General features: G+C 41.8%; 1 protein-coding gene across 1 annotated transcript; it reads left to right on the forward strand.

Annotated features, from left to right (window-relative positions):
* The first annotated feature begins 82 nt into the window (after window positions 1-82).
* Window positions 83-15,692, forward strand: si:dkey-177p2.18 (phospholipase B1, membrane-associated). Its single transcript, XM_063222493.1, has 16 exons — window positions 83-213; window positions 1,497-1,561; window positions 2,206-2,296; window positions 3,346-3,404; window positions 4,589-4,656; window positions 5,044-5,087; window positions 5,966-6,086; window positions 7,207-7,258; window positions 7,670-7,750; window positions 8,707-8,772; window positions 9,760-9,851; window positions 10,598-10,679; window positions 11,157-11,258; window positions 12,429-12,524; window positions 13,184-13,255; window positions 14,602-15,692. The coding sequence occupies exons 1-16, from the start codon at window positions 156-158 to the stop codon at window positions 14,770-14,772; spliced, it is 1,320 nt and encodes a 439-aa protein (XP_063078563.1). The 5' UTR covers window positions 83-155; the 3' UTR covers window positions 14,773-15,692.
* Window positions 15,693-20,407: the final 4,715 nt, after the last annotated feature.

Raw genomic sequence — 20,407 nt, forward strand, 5'->3', positions numbered from 1 at the left:
GGAGCTCTTTTTCGGTGGCACGCGTCACTCACATTTTGCCCTTAGTCACACAGTTGTTTTGCCGTGGGGGGAAGCTCAGGGGGTCCCGCAGATATAATGGCCCGGCTCGACCTCGCGGGTCACATTGTGCGCTGCGCCAGCCACCGCGCTGGACCATGGACTGGCTGATGGTGGCTGTGGTAACGTGCCTGCTAGCCCCTTGCCCCGGCAAAGGTAAAAAACAAACACACACACACATACACACACACACTGAAACCAGCAGGAGACTGTCAGGCAGGGCTCAGTGAATGGTTGGTAGTGCGAATGTGTGTATGTTTTGAGTGAGTGACTGAGGGAGTGTGAGTTTGAGGAGTGGAGGTCGAGTGTGTGTGTGTATGTAAGCCTTTGTGTGTTTGTATTTTCCCCCCTGAAAACTATCACATTTGTAGCTACTCTGTGAGACCATTTGACCAAAGTATTTGTGTGAGTTTGTTCTACGGCTGTGTGCAGCACCCGCATTTTTCTTTTGCTGTGGTTTTGTTGAACCGAGCGAATCAAAACAAAACCACTCTCTACAAACATGGCCACCACAGCAGTGAACCCAGAGGGATTATGGGTGTCAGTGTGAATGAGGGAAGCCATATTTGAAAGACCGCCCCATTCTCTCATTACCTACTGAGGGAAGCAGCACTGTAGAACTACTCTGTCTGAGTGCGTTACAATATGCAACCTTGCCTTCTCCACTTGTGCTTGTCTCCTCGTACCAGGAAGTAATATGTCATGATGACATCACTGACCACAGCATTATATTTCAATATCTTGCAAAAGCTCAATTGTAGAGTCTTTTTCTCATTTACAATTGGGATGGTGAATGAAAAACAGTCCCTCAAAAGTTGTTGTGGCTAGGCTGACAGCTGGGAAACTTTATCATTTTCTCCACGGAGGAGAGGCCAGGAGGCGGGATGAGGCCACAAGCACAAGTGGAGGAGGCAAGGTCGCATATTGTAACATCCTGTGTCATGATGGCCAGAGAGAGAGAGAGAGAGAGAGGAGCAGCTCCTACCCAACATGTCTTGTCTTTAGTATGTGTTTATGGTTGCTTGAATGTGTTTGGGGACTGTGCACCGTTACAAAGAATGATTCAAATGTGTGATTGTGTTTGTATACATGGCCGTAACTACCATTGAGACCACAGAGGTCATGTCCTCTGTATTTTGTTTCAGTAATGCATAATGTATCAATTGATGAATACCCAATATATGAACAATGATAAATTCAGTCTATATATGCCACCCCCATTTATCATCAATGCAGCGATTAATGAAAACAAACCTAAGAGTTTGACTGAAGTGGTTGAAGCATTCTAAATGTACAGTATGCAGTACAGCGCACAGTATTTGACCCTGGTATTTGAAAATATCTGGTTACGGCCCTGTTTGTGTGTTTGTGTTGGGGGGGGGGGGGGGGATCACTGGGAGGAAGGGTGATGACTAAAGATGTTTCCCCTGTTCTCCAAGGCAGCGACTGGACGTGGGAGTTTGAGGAGGGCTTAAGGCACTACACCGACGAGGCTCTGAGGAGGGTAATGTCTGCAGGCTTTTTTTTTGCGATCACAGCTAAATCAAGATATTTTAATGGGCTTTTTGGACCTATATTTAGGATAGGACAGGGAAGGTGTGACAGGAACTGAGTGTGGAGAGAGATGGGGTAGGGTTGGGAAATGAACCCCTCCGGACTCGAACCCTGCTCCCCATGGGCATGCTTGCCCAAGTGTGTGTGTGTGTGTGTGTGTGTGCGATCACTGTTGAGGCGGCGGGAGTGTTAATGGGTGAAATCAGGAAGAGAGACATTCAGGAGACAGAACAGTATTCAGCTGCATACTGAGTCCACTTTTTGGAGACAGAAAGCTTGGTATGAAGTATACTGTACTATCATACTGAAGAGACGGTAGCCTACAGCATACCTTACACTTAGTCCACTTCTCCTGTCTTGGGGTTTTAGTAGACAGTGGTGTGTGTTCATGCATATTGCTGGATATTTATTGAGAGTTAAAAGGGCAAGTGTGGAAAAAAAACAGTACAGGATAAATCTGGTGTTTGCAGTGACGATTTGACATTTGTTTGAAAATTGATGGTGACAGGGTTTTTATTTTCCTACACCGGGGTTGACACCTCAGCCCTCCTGTGTCTGTGTCTGTGTCCCGTCCTGTGCTTGTGTGTATTTCAGGAGTTCCCGGAGAAGACTAGGCCTGCCAACTTCAAGCACCCCCTGTTCCAGTGTGATGACATGGCCCCTTCCTCTTCGGTCCCCACATCGGGTGAGCCCCTCAGCCTAACCTACACGTCCAACTCTCACACCCTCACAGCAGGTGGTGCAGAAATGATCAAAACTAATTATATTGAAGTATCGCCCATGAATACATGACACATTTCTTTCTTTTGTAATGTTTTTGGGGGGCTTTTATGTCTTTAATGTAAGAAAGCTAGTGGGAGAGATGGTAGGGTTTAGAAATGACCCTGGCCGGATTCAAACCCGGGTCGCCCGCATTTGGTATGGTGTCAGCGCACAGATCCTTACAACCCCCATGCCATGACAAATTTCTAACCAGAATGCATTTGTCAGACTGCATGTGTTCTGTACAGATCTGTAGCGGTCTGCACAGATTTGATCTTCAGTGCCATCTCGAATGCAGTGCTTGATGTGACACAGGGGTGGAGCTATAGGTGGGTGGGGCCATTGGCCCTGGGCCCTCCCATTGGCTGTGGGGGTGCAATAACAACCTTGGGATTCCCGTCCCTCTTATATGTTGGATCTACAATGTATAGAGCTAAATAATCCAAAGGAAGTTCAATCAAATGTATTAATTCACCTCTAATTGAAGGTGCACATTCTTATTATGGGGGACCCTATCAGTGTTAACGTTTCAGTCTGTAGGGTGACTGAGGAGAACATATACTTTCAATTATAATCAGGAATTGACTATATTTTTTCCCAGCTTCCCCCACAACTTGACATTAGAAGTGTTATGCATGTGGCACAACGCGCTAAGCCCCCCACATTTGGGCTTGCATGCCCATGGGGACACCGGTTCGAGTCCAGACGGGGTCATTTCCCAGCCCTACCCCATATCTCTCTCCTGATCATTTCCTGTCTCATCTCACAATGTCCTGTCACAATAAAGGCCCAAAAAGCCCCAGAAACATACTTAAAAAAAGAAGTGTAATGCATGATTCCATCCGTAGCTCCACTTGCCATTCTTATTCAATGTTTTAATGGGCTCTAAATAGGCCAGCATGCGTCTAAGCTTCTTGCAAAGTCACATTTCTGCTTCACTGATCCCCATTTATCTGCCTGTGACTGTGACAGTGGAACTGGTGAAGGCAGCCGACATCAAAGTGATTGCAGCACTCGGGGATTCTTTGACTGTGAGTTTTTCCATCATATTTGTCTGCCTTTCTTCAGCCTTTAGAGTTTGCTTTGAGTGTGCTCTTCTTGATGCTAATGGTTTGAATGTTTGTAAGCATTTCCAAACATAGAGCATAATTGCCTTAGTCTGTTTCTATATGTCCTTCAAGATTTTGTCGCATGGTTTTTAGTATATAGCCTATGTTGGTTTTTAATTTAATGCACTGAATTCACATATGACGATGAAGTGTGTTTGTTAGGTCTTTAACACTTGCTAGAGGCAGTTTCTATGGTGCTAAAATTTCATGCTGTCTCCATGTTGAGTTATAATTATGATGACCATAGTCTGTCTGGGTGGGAGCCATCTGTTGTGACGAAAACACAGTACACTATTTTGATTTCCTCTCCAAATGTTCAGAGGGTTGAACCAGAGATATTCTAGACAGAGATGCGTCATTTTGGCTCTTTTCCGGTATCCACTTTATGTCGGGTGAACGCCCCTTTAGGAGACCTTCGGTTAGGAGAACTTCAGAGTCCTGAGGTTGAGAATAAATGAAGTCCCCTTGGCGCTGTAGATGGCGGTAGTGCACGTCTTGTGCAAACACCTCAAAAAGAGAAGAAGAAGGAGGGAACAACGCCTCCTTAGGAGACCCAACTTGAGCACACGCTTTTGCATGGAGCGGGTGTTTTTTGAGTCCTCTTGATTAAAATTCCATCCTCTTTGGTTGAACATTTGGAGCGGAACTCCTCTACTGTTCCCTTTGACTGTTGCTTTACTTCCTACATTCCTCTGACAGTTCAACCCTCGGAACATTTGGAGAGGAGATCTGAAAATAAAAATGATCCTATACACCCTCAGAAAGTTAACTCATAGAGGAATGTTTCCAAATGTTATTCATCAAAGAGAATTCATTCTATTCATTGTGTTATTATTAGCAATACCCAGTGCATTTTGTGTAGGTTGCCATTTAACCACAAGAAAGTTGTGTTTAGGATGTCTATAAATTGTGAAATCCGCTTTTGAATGATTACCTTTTTGCAGTTATCTGTTAATTGCATGCCACTGGCTACTCTGCCTATTCATAATAAAACATGTTTCAGTTGTTAATTGGATAAGTGTATTTCTACTAATCATGGCAAATTAAGCTTATATTTCCCAAAAGAGCCACAACAAGCCTAACAGTATTGTCATGTGATCCTGCAGACAGCCATCGGTGCGAATGCCACTAATGTCTTGGGAATACCCATTGAATTCCGCCACGTCTCATGGAGGTAGAGTCCATGCCTTTTCTAACTTGTTCTGAAGTTAAGTGAATGGATTTCTTTCTGTTATTAGTTTTACAACATTCTTAGCATCTGCACTTGTTGTTCTGTATATTTCCTGTGTACTTGTATCTGCTACTGATGTTGGCTATGATTATGTCCTCATTTGTAAGTCGCTTTGGTTATAAAGTGTCTGCCTAATGCAATGTAATGTAATATTATTTCCATAACCGACACATCAGAATAAATGGTGTAATGTGCCTATTTGCTATATCTCTCATGGACCTTAGGGGTAAACAGTATGGATGGATTTGATGTACAGTAGATTGTGTTTTTACACAAGATTGTGGTTGGCTTATATGCCTGTAATATTGTTTTGCCTTATGGCGTTTGCAGCATTGGAGGCCATGGAACGTTTGAGGATGTCATCACACTCGCTAGTGAGTTCTTTTTTAATATAATTTTGTTTATTTGTGTAAGATTATATTCTTAGACAAATACCAATAGGCATCCTACCTTACCACGACACTCAAGCAAGCCCGCAAACCCTTACATGTATAATATATATCCCCCCCTGACCTCTCCCTACATCTCCATCCATGGCTGAAGTGCCATTGAGCAAGGCACCTAACCCCACATTGCTCCAGGGGACTGTAACTAATACCCTGACAAATAACTGTAAGTGGCTTTGAATAAATGAAAGCGTCAGCTAAGTACAATGTAATGTAATGTAATAATATAATGGCATACTGTACCTATGCATTCCGTTTCCCACTCATGCCCATGAATTCAACACTCATACATACTGTACAGCATGTATTCCACTTCTGCTGTATTTCTGCAACGTATACCCATCCCGATACATTCAACCACAAGTCAGTTCTTGCGATTTTGTATTTAGTCTGGATGATGACATATCTATTCACAGAGCTGTCTCCTAACCAGAAAATATAGAAAAGAGTGCAGTCTTCAGTTTAACCCAGTTCTGTAGTCCTGATGTCAGCTTTTTTTGCTAAGAGACAGAATAGAGGAATGTTTTCCTCTGTGCATACTCTCACCCTTCATGACAATGTGTGAATTTTTCTTTAGCTTCCGAGTTTTCAGGCTGAAATAATTAAAAAATAATTAATAATTAAAAAAACTTAAACTAAGTCTTTCTTTACAACTACCTAATGTCAAATCTTAAGAGGCTTGGGGCAAAATCAGTGTCCATATGAATTCAGGATTTTACATTTTAGTTATCCAGAAGTTGTATGATGTATGTTTCTCAGGGGAGTACCTGATTGGCTGATGTGTGGTGACCTCTGTTCCTCCTCAGACATCATTAAGCTCTTCAACCCCGATCTGATTGGTGCCGCTCCCACCAAGACGGTCCACGGCACCCCCGCACCCCTCAGTGAGACTGGCTTCAATCTGGCCGTGACCGGACACAACACATTGTTAGTGTTGTCACGGTAACCTGTTAGTCTGTCAGTTCCAATGTTTTTTTTGTTATCAGCTAGCCTGTCAGTCGCAACTACAAAGTTCTTTTGGGGTTCTTGTCTGGCCAAACTGCCAGATTTCTCATGTCTATCCCATGCCTCTGTATTCTGTGACTAACTCTGTAACTACAATTAGTTAGACCGTATACACCTGAGACCTGAGTTTTTTTTACCGGTGGGATCAATGACAGAACTATCCACCTTATTACCAGGGCCGGATTAATACACAGGCTAGATATGGCTGCAGCCTAGGGGCCCCCACATGCCATGGGGCCCCCAATTGTCCAAAAGGGGCAAAAAAAAATTGTATTGCCGGACAAGGCACTGAAAAGAAGGACGGTGCTCCCTAAAGAAGGACGTCTGGCCAACCTAATGTCGACGCCCTCATAACCGTGGATGATAAGGTGGATCTTCAAGTGCATCTTCAACCTACCCCACCAAACCGTTGGAAATGTTTGATTGAAACTGGCATCCATCCCCAGGTGTATTTAGAATCGAATAGATGGTCAGCTTGGCTAGACTTGGGTGCATTTCTCAAAAGATACGTTGTTAGCCTGTTAGCAACTTCGGTAGTTGCCAATGGGAAAATGCATTGAAAACAACAAAGTAGCTAATTTAATAAGCCACTTTGGTTTTGAGAAATGCACCCCTGGCTTGTACTGGCTATTTCTGAGCAGTTTTCTCATCAGAAGTTCCCAGTAGTTACATTTTATGAGTTCTTCTGAAATAATTGAATTCGGAGGAATATCTTCTGGAGCATACACAAGTAAATAGCCAACAAAAAAGAACCATTTCCCACCCAAGCGATTTGTCATTGTCAGTGGGCACACGCAGAGCTAAGTGTAATTACACCGAGTGAGCAAGAGGAAGCTTCTTCAGTTGCATATTATGAGCATGATTTTATTCATCTTCGCTGCAGCAGTTTTAACCATTGTCTAAAACGTATTTGATCACAAAAATGCATCCTCTATATATCTCTAAACTAAAACATTGCCTACCCTGAGAAAATGTAATAATAGGACAGTGTTGTTGTCTTGAATGCAATTGTGTTTTTGTCTTTTACTTTCTTCTCCATCAGTAACCTTCCAGATCAGGTCAGACATCTTATTGACACACTGAAAACATACCAGGTGAGGACATCTGAACATATTATTAATTCAGTAATTAAGTGGACATTATGTGTATTTATATAAGCTACGTGACACCTTAATTTCCCCCCGGGATCAATAAAGTTACTGTACTCTACTCTACTACTACTCCACTTTTAGGGTTCACATGTTAGCTACCAATACAACTAACATGCAGTAACTATGTAAGTGATTTATGAAGCGTGTTAAACAAAAACAAGTCACTTATACAAACAGACATGTACTATTGGCTAACATTATGTAGTCTACTGTAAAATAACTTGTTACCTTTAATTCTGTTAAAACGTACCCTAGCCCCTCTGGCATTCTGTTATTTGAGATGGTAAAGAAAAAAAACATACCTTCAATAAGGAACTCTTTGAGGATCTAAACAGGCCCTCTCCCATGCTGAAGGGTATAGATTTCGATGAAGACTGGAAGCTTCTGACCATCCTCATCGGCATGAATGACATCTGTGATTACTGCAAGGACAAGGTATGAGATCACATCACACATGGGGTTTTTATGCTTAAAGGTGCACTGTGTCATATTTCTTGCAGCTTCTTTCCAGAATTCACGTTGCCCATTCAGAAATGTTGCCTTTTTCATGAATACTTATCACCACCATAGCATTCTAAGTACCGGTATTCATTATGACTGGGAAAAAGGTGGATCTTCTCCATTGTCTGGCAATTTAGCTGCAAAACTTGCTGTGCTTTGGTAATACTAGTAAATATTAGTTCATTATTTAGTAAATATTCACTAAAAGATCAACTTTGGCAATAGGCAGCATGGTTGCAATACCTACTCTGACCACCATCCTAAACAGTGCACCTTTTTACACTTCACACTTCAAATGTCTGTCTACACTGCTGACTCTTCATCATCACATTTAGTGTTGTTGAAGATAATTTAAAAAAGGGTTAGCAAGTCTTTAATTTGTACTGTGAGGTGCAGGTTACACGTATACATACAGATATGTTCAAATATGGATATTTTTAATCCGTCTATGTTACACGGCATGCAGATAAATGTAAAAAAACGTAATTGTCACAGGTGCATTTTAGGGATATTTTGTGGAGTTTTGGAGTTTTGTAAACGAGAATTCAAAACCATGTGTATTCAAAAAATATCCATGTATGTGTAAATGGCTTCTAACAGTGCAAAAATCTTGCCTGCAGCAGCTGAAGTATTCAGTGCCTGCCTAGTGGAAAGTACCTACAGTTAGATCCCTGAAGCTGACAGTCAGAAAGAGGGTGCTATTTATATCTGTACAATGGTGGTGCTTCTTAGATCCTCTGTATATCCTACAATATCCTACCTAAAACCAAGGCTTTGAAGGCATTTTTGTCCATTTCAATGGTAGTGATTGAAGTTACTGCACTTTGCTTTTGTAGGGCAGTGTTTATATCTGTATAATGGTGCTTCTTATGTCCTCTGTATTTCTGTAGTCCCTGTTCTCAGTGGAGAATTTCATCTACTACATGACCGTGTCTTTGGAGATGCTGATGAACGAAGTGAGACATTTTATCATTTCATCTACACAGTATACAATGCACAGCTATAATGAGTACATCCTTATTGAAAAGTAACATTTTGAACAATATTTTAATAAACACACGCTATTCCCAAAATGCTCATTTTCTACGTGTAATACAACATATTTTGAGCTTATGACAGAAAAGTAAGGTCAATAGTACAGGTATAACTTAGATGAGATACTTGTCCATTTTTGTGAAATTATTGCTGTGCACTGTGTATCTCCAATTTATTTGTTTCCTGTTTATTTTAACTTATTTGAGATTGCATACAAACTTTAAGTCTGCATAATTAATGTCACTTTGGGATGCCGTTTCGTCCACTAGGCCGACACAATGCACTGATGTGGCATTGATGTGATGTGTTTTTAAACACACCGTATGACTCTTGCAGTGCAGACATTCTTGAGAAGGATTTATTGATTGTTTACATTATTTCATTGTTGTAGGATTTATCGATTGTTTACATTATTTCATTGTTGTATTAACACTCCTGTTGTTGGTCCTACTCTCTCCGGTGTTGAATGCACTATGCATACATAAAGGAAGAGAGCACATATGCCATGTCTCATATCACAAACTTGTGCACTTCAGGCGCTATGTTTCAGTGCGTATGGCACTCACGCTGAAGGAAATGTAAATACAAGCACGAGACACCGTGCCATGTAAACAGTAGCCAACCAATATTTTGGTGAGCTAATGCTATGCTCACCTGTCCAGTGTGCCCACTCGTCACCTGTCCAGTGAGGGCACAGTGCGTAGTGCCCCAAGCTTTTCCATGACACTATATGCACTTAAGACCTCAGTGCACTGTCTGTGGGTACCATGGACTTAACCTTCAGTGCACTGACACAAGTGTGCGATATCAGACATGGCAATGTATTAACACTCTGAGATTCAAGTTTAACACTGCAAAATGTACTATAATGGGGGAAACAATGTGATTGCTTCATTGTGTTGCTGAAGGTTCCGCGGATGATCGTGAACGTGGCGCAGATCCTGCCCATGGAGACCCTGCGAGAGGTGCAGAAGCCCACCCCGGGCTGCCTGCTGCAGAGGTATGTGACCTTTCACCCCTGGGTCATGTGACCAGGGCCAGGGCTAAAGCCTGATGATGACTGGCCAAAAACAATCACCATTCCTCATACCCGACCAGCGCTCTAATACTTGACCTTCAAATGACAAACACTCCCTGTAGAGTAGAAACCTCTTAAAAAACTGAGACCCACAGCGCTAACTTGGCAGGTAAGTGACTGAAAGGGGTTAGAAGGGGGAATAAAAAGGCAATTTCCTGAAGATTGATGGTCTTTAACTATGTGTGAGAAGCGTAATCATCATCATCACTGTTCAGGCCACTGCACGCTGATGTCTTTGCCCTTGTCAGCAGTTTTGTGCACATTTCCTTCCGTCCTAGCTGCTACAGTGTTTATTGTCCACAATTAGGAAGAGTGCCATGGTCTTTTTTTCTTACGGTTATAGTGTACTACTCTCCTGGGGGTTGAGCTAGCCAGTGGGCAATGACATACCAGAAAAGAAAGCTGTGCAACACTCTGCCGGTGACATATCCTATGTGTTAACATCCTGTGTTTTTTACATATTCTAATACACAGTTAATATTGCACATCCTAATGACATTCCTATCTGTACATGAAATGCTGCTTACAATGTAAAATTATGCTACTTTTGTCAAATTGTAGCCTAGGCTCTAGACAATTTCAAATGACCATATTTGGCAGTATATTCATCTACTCCATCTAAATCTTGCTTATAATATGAACGTTTTTTTCATGACTCTTTTTTGCAGGTCTTTCTGCTCTTGTCTAATAAAGCCATCTACAGACTCCAACGATCTGAAGGAACTGGTCGGGGTGAACTTGGAGTTTCAGGTGTGTACCACTGTTACTCGCCTCTACCCACAATAACACAAAGGAAACATGCATGGCAGCAGTAATGTTTTTGATTCAACTTATTTGCATCAGGGGATCAGAGAACACCTGAAGTGCCTACCAAATGAGCAGCAGCATTTAAAAAAAAACATATTTTTAGGGCTTTTTATGCCTTTATTTGTGATAGGACAGTGAGAGAGGGACAGGAACCGAGTGGTGAGAGAGAGACAGGGAAGGCAAATGACCCGGGCCGGAATCGAACCCGGGTCGCCGGCGTAGTAACCCAGTGCCCTACTGTTCGGCCACAGTACGGCCGAGCAGCAGCAATTTATATTCATTCCTGGTACAATTCTGTAGTTCTATAGTTCTGTAGTTCTGTAGTTCTATTTCTTCTCCATTGCACTATATTTGGCTTCCCAGTTGAGACTGTTATGAAAGTTAATATGACTGTCACGATCTCACTCTCCTTCTACCCAGAAAAGACTGGAGCAGCTGCTGTACTCCGATCGTTTCTTCAAGGATGACTTTGCCGTAGTCCTTCAGCCCTTCCTAAAATTTGCAGATCCACCTCGGCTTCCGGTACAGCTAACACCCACCCCTCTTACACTGATCATGTCGATCTACCAAACTTTTACATACAGTAGCACTCTGTACAGACAGGGGTGGTCAACCTGGATTCATTAGTTACCAAACAGTGCCTCGTATCCCAAGTTACCTAGTTTTACCTGTACAATTCAGCCTGGTTGAATTGGACAGGTAAAACCAGGTCATTTGGAATATGTGGAACTGGATTATAACAAATTAGTCCAGGTTGCCCAACACTAACAGAGACTGTCATCACGCACATACCTGTAGTACACAGCTTTACTGAGATAGTCCTGGCTGATTTTTAGCATAACTCTATTATAATATCAGTTCTGACCTGCATATTTCTGATTAATACTTCAAACCTCAGATAGGCCAAATCAAATGAATTGAGTGTTAAAATACAAATACTGATGTTATACTGATATGCATGGTGTATTAAGTGTTAAGTGTCAATTTAATAACAAAATCTTAACAGCCTGTTTGAAGCAGCGAAAGTGACACGTTGTATGTAAGGGTTAACGTTCGGCGAGAAGGTCGCTACCGTGGAATAGCAGCACGACAGAGAGAATATTTAGACCCCGACGCGGAGCGGAGGGGTCTTGTTCTCTCTGAAGTGCTGCTATTCCACAAAGCGACCGACTCGCCGAAAGTTAACCCGCTTATTATATGGATATACTTGAATGACTCACACATGGCGGGGACATTTCTTTAGGCCTATTTAATGTTAAGATAAACATTTTTGCTGCGCAAAACAAAACAGTGCCGTTGTGGAACACCGCTAGGCAACAGCTAGGTAGCCAGGACAACAGGTGTTGTCTATCACAGCAGCTGATTAGAGTCTTGTTGAAAAGTCGCTTTAGCAGTGAAAAGTCTTGTTCCCATTGACAGCGGTCTGTTATAGACCAACCCGTCCGTTATCGAAAAATAACAGACGTGCGAACGTTGGGGAGCCCCGTTGAAATGAATGGAGCATTCGACCGATGACGTCACAACCATATAATAAATATGTATAACGTTCATTATGTCTACTGTTTAACCCTCTGATGAAGACGGAAGTAATACCGTCGAGAAATGTCAGGTAAAGGATAAAACTTTAAGTAAAAGAAAATCTGAAGTATTGACACGTTGTGTGTTTCTTGCCTTTTCCTGCTCTCCATGCAGACGGGGAAGATTGACATGAGCTTCTTCACTCCAGACTGTTTCCACTTCACCATGAAAGGGCACGAGGAGTTGGCCAAGGGCCTGTGGAACAACATGGTGTGTTAGGAAACGGCAGCGTTTCTACAAGTCAAGTTACTACAAGTTATTCACAGCACAGCTTGCTCAGGCCATGAAGAAGCAACGGAAACTTTTACCTCTTTTCCACTGCCGGTTTTCTGGTAGGCCTACAGCTCGACAAAGCTTGACTCGGCCGCCACTTTTTGCTTTTCGTATAGGCACGACACAGCTCAATCATTAAAGCAAAAAGTGGCGGCCGAGTTGCGCTGTAGGCCTATCAGAAAACCGGCAGTGGGAAAGAGGCATTAGGAAACAACAATGACAAACTGATATGGAATATTGGATATTAGATGGATAGATAGTGACAAATGTGCAGAAGCTAGACAGTGGAGATTTAATGTTTTTCATTTCCTTTTTTTATTTGTTTGCAGAATTAGGCTAGAATAGGGTTGAAGGCCAATGACTTTTGTTTTGTTTCGTTGAAACCACTAAACAGTTGATTTTAAATTGCACAACGCTTCATCCACACAATGAAGTTAATTAGAGCAGTCAGCTACACTATCACCTATCTAGTGCACTATTATTAACAATTATTGCTTTGGTCAGACGATTCACTAAATTGTTTATCCTGAATTCACATCTGTTCTGTTTTCCTGTTGTGTACATATTGTACATGTATGTCCAATTCCTTTGTGCAGTTCCAGGCCGAGGGAGAAAAGTTAATGGTGGAGAGTTTTTCTAACCCCATTCAGCTGATGTGTCCACCCCCGGTGAGCATGGCCTCTTTTTGTCTGTCAAGAGGTCCTATCATCTATGTGTGACTTGTTGCCATTCAAATGTTTTGAGAAAAAACTGGTTAAACCTCTATAAAAATGCATTTTACAATGCAATTCAATGGAATGCCCAATACAAAAATGTCAATTTCCCAACATTCTACAAAATGGATTTATCTTATTTTGGAAAAGAGCTCTTCATTCACACATACAGTGCAGCCCCCAACAGCCCAGTCCACTGTCTCATCGTCTTACACAGATCTATAATAGTCCAGTCAGTCTTGCTCAAAAAGGGCCAAACATAAAACAAAAATTGCAATAGCAATGGTTCCAACTGTTTGTCTTTACACCTCATGAACACAAATAAATCATAATTTTTAGTGGAATTTAGTGGAATATACTTTTTTTTCAAGGTCAAAAATAGTAGACTGTACCCTCCCAATGGCACAATCCATTGGAAATCTCTCTTCCATAACCTGGCTAAAATGTTCTGTCTTGGGTTACAATTTATTTTACTCTGTAACATTAATCAGCTGCCGTTTAACAAAGTATGTAAAAACATGTAACATTATGTGTTTGCACTGTACAGTATATTAGGGTTAGGGTTACCGTTCAGTATGTATAGTTGGAAGTACACAATATAACAGTAGGAGCCATTTATTTTCTCTCCTTCCAAGCGGATATCTTGCCACCTCCAAGGTATTAATACGCTGCATTGACTTGGGCGCCTAGAGTGACATAGATGCAGCATTCAGGCTCGTGAGATTTGAGATTTTTTATTATAAATTGTGGGTATGCTAATGCAAGAGGAGGGTCTTAGGTTTTAAATGCAATGCAATTCATTTCATGTTTTTTATGTGCTTCGGGGGCTGTGCTATTTAGGTTTTTATTATAAGCTGAGGGCACCTTTTCCTAAAAAGGGCTTAGGTATTTAGCAGGAGGTGCCTTAGGCTAAAATGGGTTAATGGAGATTGCCGGAACCTTACAAGGACCAATAATGGGGCAAGTCAAGAAAACATGGTACTTCATCAGTGGCTCCTACTATCCATGTAATTTGAAAAAACTCCATTTTGCTGTTTTTCTTTAATTCACAACGTTTCAGTCCTAGGCTGAATGATGAAGGTCGAGGACCGAAACATTGTGTATTTAAAAAAAAAAAAAAAAGCGAAATGCGGAAATTCGTTTTTTCAAATTATCTGCTGAGTGTGACCCATGGGCCATCTCCGACGCACCTGCCAGCTGAGGTGTGCGGGAAAAAAATTCCAAGTTTAACATGATGATACATGATGTAGCCTACACAAAATGTACAATGAAGTTTTGACCTTGTCTTCTCTCTTGTTAAGGAGCACCCTTACATCTTCACCAAACCAACTCACATGGACATCGATCCCACCACCTCCCCACCAGAAGACACCAAAACCTCCAGCGCCACTAGAGCTACTTCCATCAGGACCCACCTCTTGCCCCTCACCTACCTCCTCCTTCGGACAATCATGACCCTCCTAAGTCTGTAACAGTCAGCAGAGCCCACAGACCTCTGGGCCCACGTTCCGAACTAACTGACTGTTGTCTTGTTTGCCTTTGTTTGAGGTGCTTGAGAGGCTTTGACTTCTTTGACGATGTAAATATTTCTTTCATTCAAAGTCTTTTTTTGCACTCTTTACAAATTGTAATATCTGTAATAACCACTAGAGGTCGAGTTTGCATTAATTGCCACTGTGGGTGACAGGCAACTGCGATGGACAACATTGGCAAGTGGCCAAAAAAAGGTCTCTACGCTAGCTCACCACTCACTAAATCAGTCTATTCTGCACTTACATTACAGTGAGGTGGACTCTTCCTGATGTGCCATTTCATATCATGCACTAGAATCTCAAGGACAGGTCATCAAGCCACGGTTTAAGCCAAAAAAAGGGACATTGGATACAACTTGAAACATCACACCTTAATGAGGAAACGTCTGTTTGAATTGGAGGTCAGATAAGGACTTAGTGGTGCGGTGTCAGAAATGTTGCCAGTGTAATGTGGACGACGTAATGCGTTTAGCGATGATGAAAAGCAATTAAGAGAGCTTTTTCTGGAAAAATGGGGTAGCAAGGGTTAAAAAACTCATTAGGTATTGGAGACAGAAAAAGAGTGGAAATCACCCACCCGGCACAACAATAGTGTGGCTTTTAAAAGCACTGTTTGCTCAAAGGTAAACTGCACTGAGAGAGGGCTCACGGTGGCCCTGCTAATGAGGCTAACCGGATTTGGGAGCTGCAACCTGAGATGGGCTTTCAGGCTCTCTCTCTCTCTCTCTCTCTCTCTCTCTCTCTCTCTCTCTCTCTCTCCCTCTGCCTCCCCCCTCTCTCTTTCTCTCTCATTCCCTTCGGCTCCAATGGCTGACATTTCACACCACAAGGGCCTGCCTAAAAAACTCGAATAGCCTATGAACCTGCGTCAGAAATGTGAATGCAACTTGAAAGACCAATAAAAGAAGAAAAAAACACTTTTGTTGTCATGCTTCTGCGTCCTACTGTTTGACAAGGGGGCCCTGCTAAGTGGCACTGCAAGATCACTGTTTTGTGACTCACTCACCTGCATTACATTTCCCTTTGTGTTGACCACTCTGTCTGTGCCCATGTTGTGTTTGTTTTACTGACAATAGGTTTAGAGTGGACTATTTGTAAAAAAAAACAAAAAAAAACACCTGCTACATTACTTTCCATTACTCAGTCAGGCCAGATATGGTCTATAGCAGGGGTGGGCAAACTACGGTCTGAGGGCCAAATGTGGCCCACACTGGTCTGTTTCATGAAGTAAATCGCTGCTCCTGTCGTGTGTTTTGCTTATCTCCACCAGGTTTTAAAGCTCAATTATGGCGGCTCCACCACATAAAGCAAGGGTTGGGTATCAGCAAACGTTGGGGACAGTCGATATTAAGTCGGCTTGGTGTGTCTAGGTACGTTTCTCGGGGTTGGGGGTCGGCGGTCGGCGGAACCCTCTAGTAACCTCTGCAACATCTGCATTGGAGCTTCTCAAATACTTTCCTAGATACTCCAGGGTTTCCCCCAGCACTTTATTGCTAAGGCAGCCACCTTGACAAGAAACACTAACCACCTTGACTAGGTCCCATGAAAAGATATATTATGTAACATATTTCATGTTGTGAATGTACGTAATTTCTTGAGTTGATTGGTCAAATATATATATATACTTCTAACGCCCCACCACCTTGACTAACAAAAATTCTGGGAGAAACACTGTACTCCCACTGCTGCCTGAGGTGGCATGAGCTGTGGGCACCACATGAATTCATGCCCAGGGCCTGGGCTTAGTCATCTGTTGCACAAGTTATTTTTTGCCACTAGTGATTGCAACAGAACTAGCTGACTCACTGATGCAGATTACAGATGTGCATTTGTCAAGCAATGAATGAATTAATGAGGGTTTCGATGAAAATTTCAAAGCACCACAAATTTAGTTTTTTTTTGTTTTCAAACCAGGTGTGTTCCCATTTTGTTTTTACCTCTTTTGTAATATGCAGGTGCTTTCTCTCTCTCTCTCTCTCTCTCTCTCTCTCTCTCTCTCTCTCTCTCTCTCTCTCTCTCTCTGTGCGTGCGGCTGTGTCTGAGAAGCATATCAGGCATTTAGCAGTATTAAGTGATGGCAAGGTCTCCTCATTATCTGACCGATTATAATCTTCACCAGTTGAGAAATAGGAAAATTCATTTAAAAAAATATTGCATTAAGACGGTCTTGCTTTCTTATTTCAGCATCGCTACTCCTTCAGGCTTTTCAGTTGAACTTAAAGAGACACTGTGTGAGATTTTTAGTTGTTTATTTCAAGAATTCATGCTGCTCATTCACTAATGTTACCTTTTTCATGAATACTTACCACCACCATCAAACTCTAAGTATTCATTATGACTGGAAAAATTGCCCTTTTCATACATGAAAATGGGGATCTTCTCCATGGTCCGCCATTTTGAATTTCGAAAAACAGCCATTTTTAGCTGCAAAAATGGCTCTACTTGGATCATACTAGGAAACATTTGTTTATTACTTAGTAAACGTTCATGTAAAGGTCAAATTTGGCAATAGGTTGGATGGAAACCTGGTCCTAGAACCTAAGACTTACAGTACATGTATAGTCTGATGTGTGATCGGGTTGGGTTGGGTTTAAAAAATAAAATAAAAATAAAATAAAATAAAATAAAAATAAAACAAAACCCACTGCTGCCACCTTCAATTAATAGAACGAATGGCTCATGAAATCCATCATTACTGTATACACTGGCTAGAACAGCAGAATGCAAGACATAATTTTAGAATCACACTGAAATGATGAATAACAGGAAGAGGGGAGAAGGGAAAACTCAATATGTTAAAAAATATATATACTGTATATGAAACTCTACAAGGAGACCATTGACACAGTGGTCATCATTATTTTGTTCAGGAAAACCAAATCAACTGCATTTCAAGAAGCCTGCAGGGAACCTTTGCTAAAACAATATACTGTAGGCTAGAGGCTCTATCTATGCGCTGAGGGCACTGCTGTGATTCACCACATTCACACTTCACATTTTTGGTGGAGCACAGATTGCAGAGTGAAGTTACTGACTCATCCTCTATTAGAAAGGCCAAGATCAGTTGGACTGTGCAGTTAAATACTGCACCCACTCACCAACTAACCAGATTTGAATGTGTTAGATAACTCATGAAGCCTGAAATAAGGGAATAGTGCACTGTCAAAGTCAAACATGGAAAAATGTGGATTTACATCGGCATCATTTTCTATGAATGACCAATGCCATGCATGTCCATGATGTTGGGGGGGGGGGGGGGGGGGGGGGGATATGTGTATTTATTTACCAACGTAGAAAAGAACCATACCGTTCTTTACATTCATTCTTGAAAATATACACTACGACCGCTTGTTACACTTTGTTTATACCCAATAGCGACTGTACTGTACATTGCATTGACTGCTACATGTTCTTTGGTGTCACAGGAAATCATAGTGTGATAATAAATAAGCCTTGTTTGTCCTTTTGTGTTTTCGAGCTCAGGATTTCCTGTACATGTACGCAGGGCCGGTTCTAGTCAATTTGGTGCCTTAGCACTCCATTTCCCTCTTTCTTTTTTTGTGCATTTACTTAGAAATTGGCATCTGTAAACATAACACTGTACATCTGATGGAGCACATCTGAGCTGTTACCTACATTTATACTGACTGGCCATGAATATTCATTGTTAATGTGAAGTTTAATGTCTTATTTTGCTCTAATTTTGTGGTGTTTTTTTATTTTTTATTCCTGGCTCCCCAAGACATTTGGTGCCCTAGGCGACCGCCTTGTCTGCCTATGTCTAGCGCCGGCCCTGCATGTACATAGGTGTTGAATGGGCCTATGTTTTTCCCAGCCTCTCTAGCAGCTTGTTGGTGTGATTGGAAAAAAAACAGCAGGCAGTAAAGTTAAAGCTATACATAAATAATAATATACTCACATTTGTCTCTCTCTGACTCACCATACTCAGTGGTGCTCTCGCTCTCTTTCCTTTCCGATTCCTTCTTTTATTCATCATCTTGTCTTCTCCCGCTTGCTACAAATTCATGGGTCCAGCTTCAAATCACTCCTGAAACAAACACACACACACACACACACACACACACACACACACACACACACACACACACACACACAAGGTGTCATGTTTAGTCATATGCAAACACATCGCCATCATGTCTGTAACTGACATTCCTCTATTTGCTCAGAAAACAGAGCATTGGTTAGATAATACCCTGTACTTTTTAACAGGCTTGCTGTGTCCTAGCAACCCATTCTGTCTCAGACAATAAATACCAGAGCTAGTGCAGAGAGGAGCATAGGAGCTCTTTGTCTTGTTAAGCAGTCCCATCCCAGGGACATGACATGTGCTTATGTGCATGTATAAGTGTCTGAGTACACAACGATGCTATCAATGACCTAGAGCTATGAGTCGTATACTACTAGCGTCAAAGGATTATTACAATTGCTGTTGCCTGCACCACGGCTATGAAATGGGATTTCCAAATCTCAGCAGCAAAGTGCCATGTCTTTTTGATATTAAAACTGCTGTCAGAGTGATACAATTCTTTCTTTTTTGTCTGTCTCTTGCCCTCTGTTGCCATCTCTCTCTCTCTCTCTATCTCTCTCTCTCTCTTTCTCTCTCTCTCTCTCGTGTGCGTGTTTTTGTGTGCGTACTCATCCTTTTTTGTGTCTGAAATCCCCAGTGTTGTACATGTCAAGCGGATAGCCTACTAACATATTCTATAAATTTCCATTGCTGCTATAGGCACGTTTGGCCTCGCTGTGGCCCATCACTCACAGTAGCCTGCTGATTGAATCCATTCAGGCAGTAATGTAATGACGTCTAGCCTATTCAACTGCAGCCAGCCACCATGGCTGTAGGAGAGTCTTGCTGGTCAAGTCAAAATACTGAACTATGAACTGGAACAAAATGATTGTAACGAGAATGACAGCATTAGCAATGGTGTGTTTTACAGACTAGTCTTTTTCAAGTAGGCCTATATTAACCTAGCCAAGTTTAGGCGATACCCACTACAGATGAAATCCACTGTGCACTGCAGCCAGCACTGTGCACCCTGGTTATGTGGCACTAATTCAAATGATATCCTATTTTATTCAAATGATCCTACTGTTTTCAAATGATATTGTATTGTAATAATAATCTTCATAGATGTAGCCAAATTTTAAAGCTCATTATATCAGTAAATAAGTTAAAGAACAAGGAAACAAAAGAAAGAAAGAAGTACAACTGAAATAGTCTACCAGTATTTTAGTATGACATAAGACTTAACTTTGTGAACATGCTCGTTTGCTACTAAGTAGGCCTATTCAACAATGCTTTAACTCTATCATTGACATATGAAGGACCTTACCTCCTCAAGAAATATTCAAACAGCAACAATCTTAAGGTCTTAATCGTAATGTTTCAAGTACATGTATTTGTTTTACAAGGTTGACTGACTACACACTGGTGCATCACTCAAGCAAAGGTGTTGCACTAGCGCCCTATTCACGGGTGATGTCATTTCCTTTCCCGCTCACATCCTATAAAATGCAGGTGTTGTTGCAGTGAGCTCGTGCAGTGTAGGCATAG

This window comes from Engraulis encrasicolus, chromosome 18 (assembly GCF_034702125.1).
Source record: "Engraulis encrasicolus isolate BLACKSEA-1 chromosome 18, IST_EnEncr_1.0, whole genome shotgun sequence".
Classification (NCBI taxonomy): domain Eukaryota; kingdom Metazoa; phylum Chordata; class Actinopteri; order Clupeiformes; family Engraulidae; genus Engraulis; species Engraulis encrasicolus.

What these genes read in the sequence shown, in the direction of transcription:
- si:dkey-177p2.18 (XM_063222493.1), top strand. Translation starts at nt 156, where the DNA reads ATGGACTGGCTGATGGTGGCTGTGGTAACGTGCCTGCTAGCCCCTTGC. An exon ending in GGATGTCATCACACTCGCTA is followed by an intron (nt 5,088 to 5,965) that starts GTGAGTTCTTTT and finishes GTTCCTCCTCAG; the next exon opens with ACATCATTAAGCTCTTCAAC. An exon ending in ACACACTGAAAACATACCAG is followed by an intron (nt 7,259 to 7,669) that starts GTGAGGACATCT and finishes CCCATGCTGAAG; the next exon opens with GGTATAGATTTCGATGAAGA.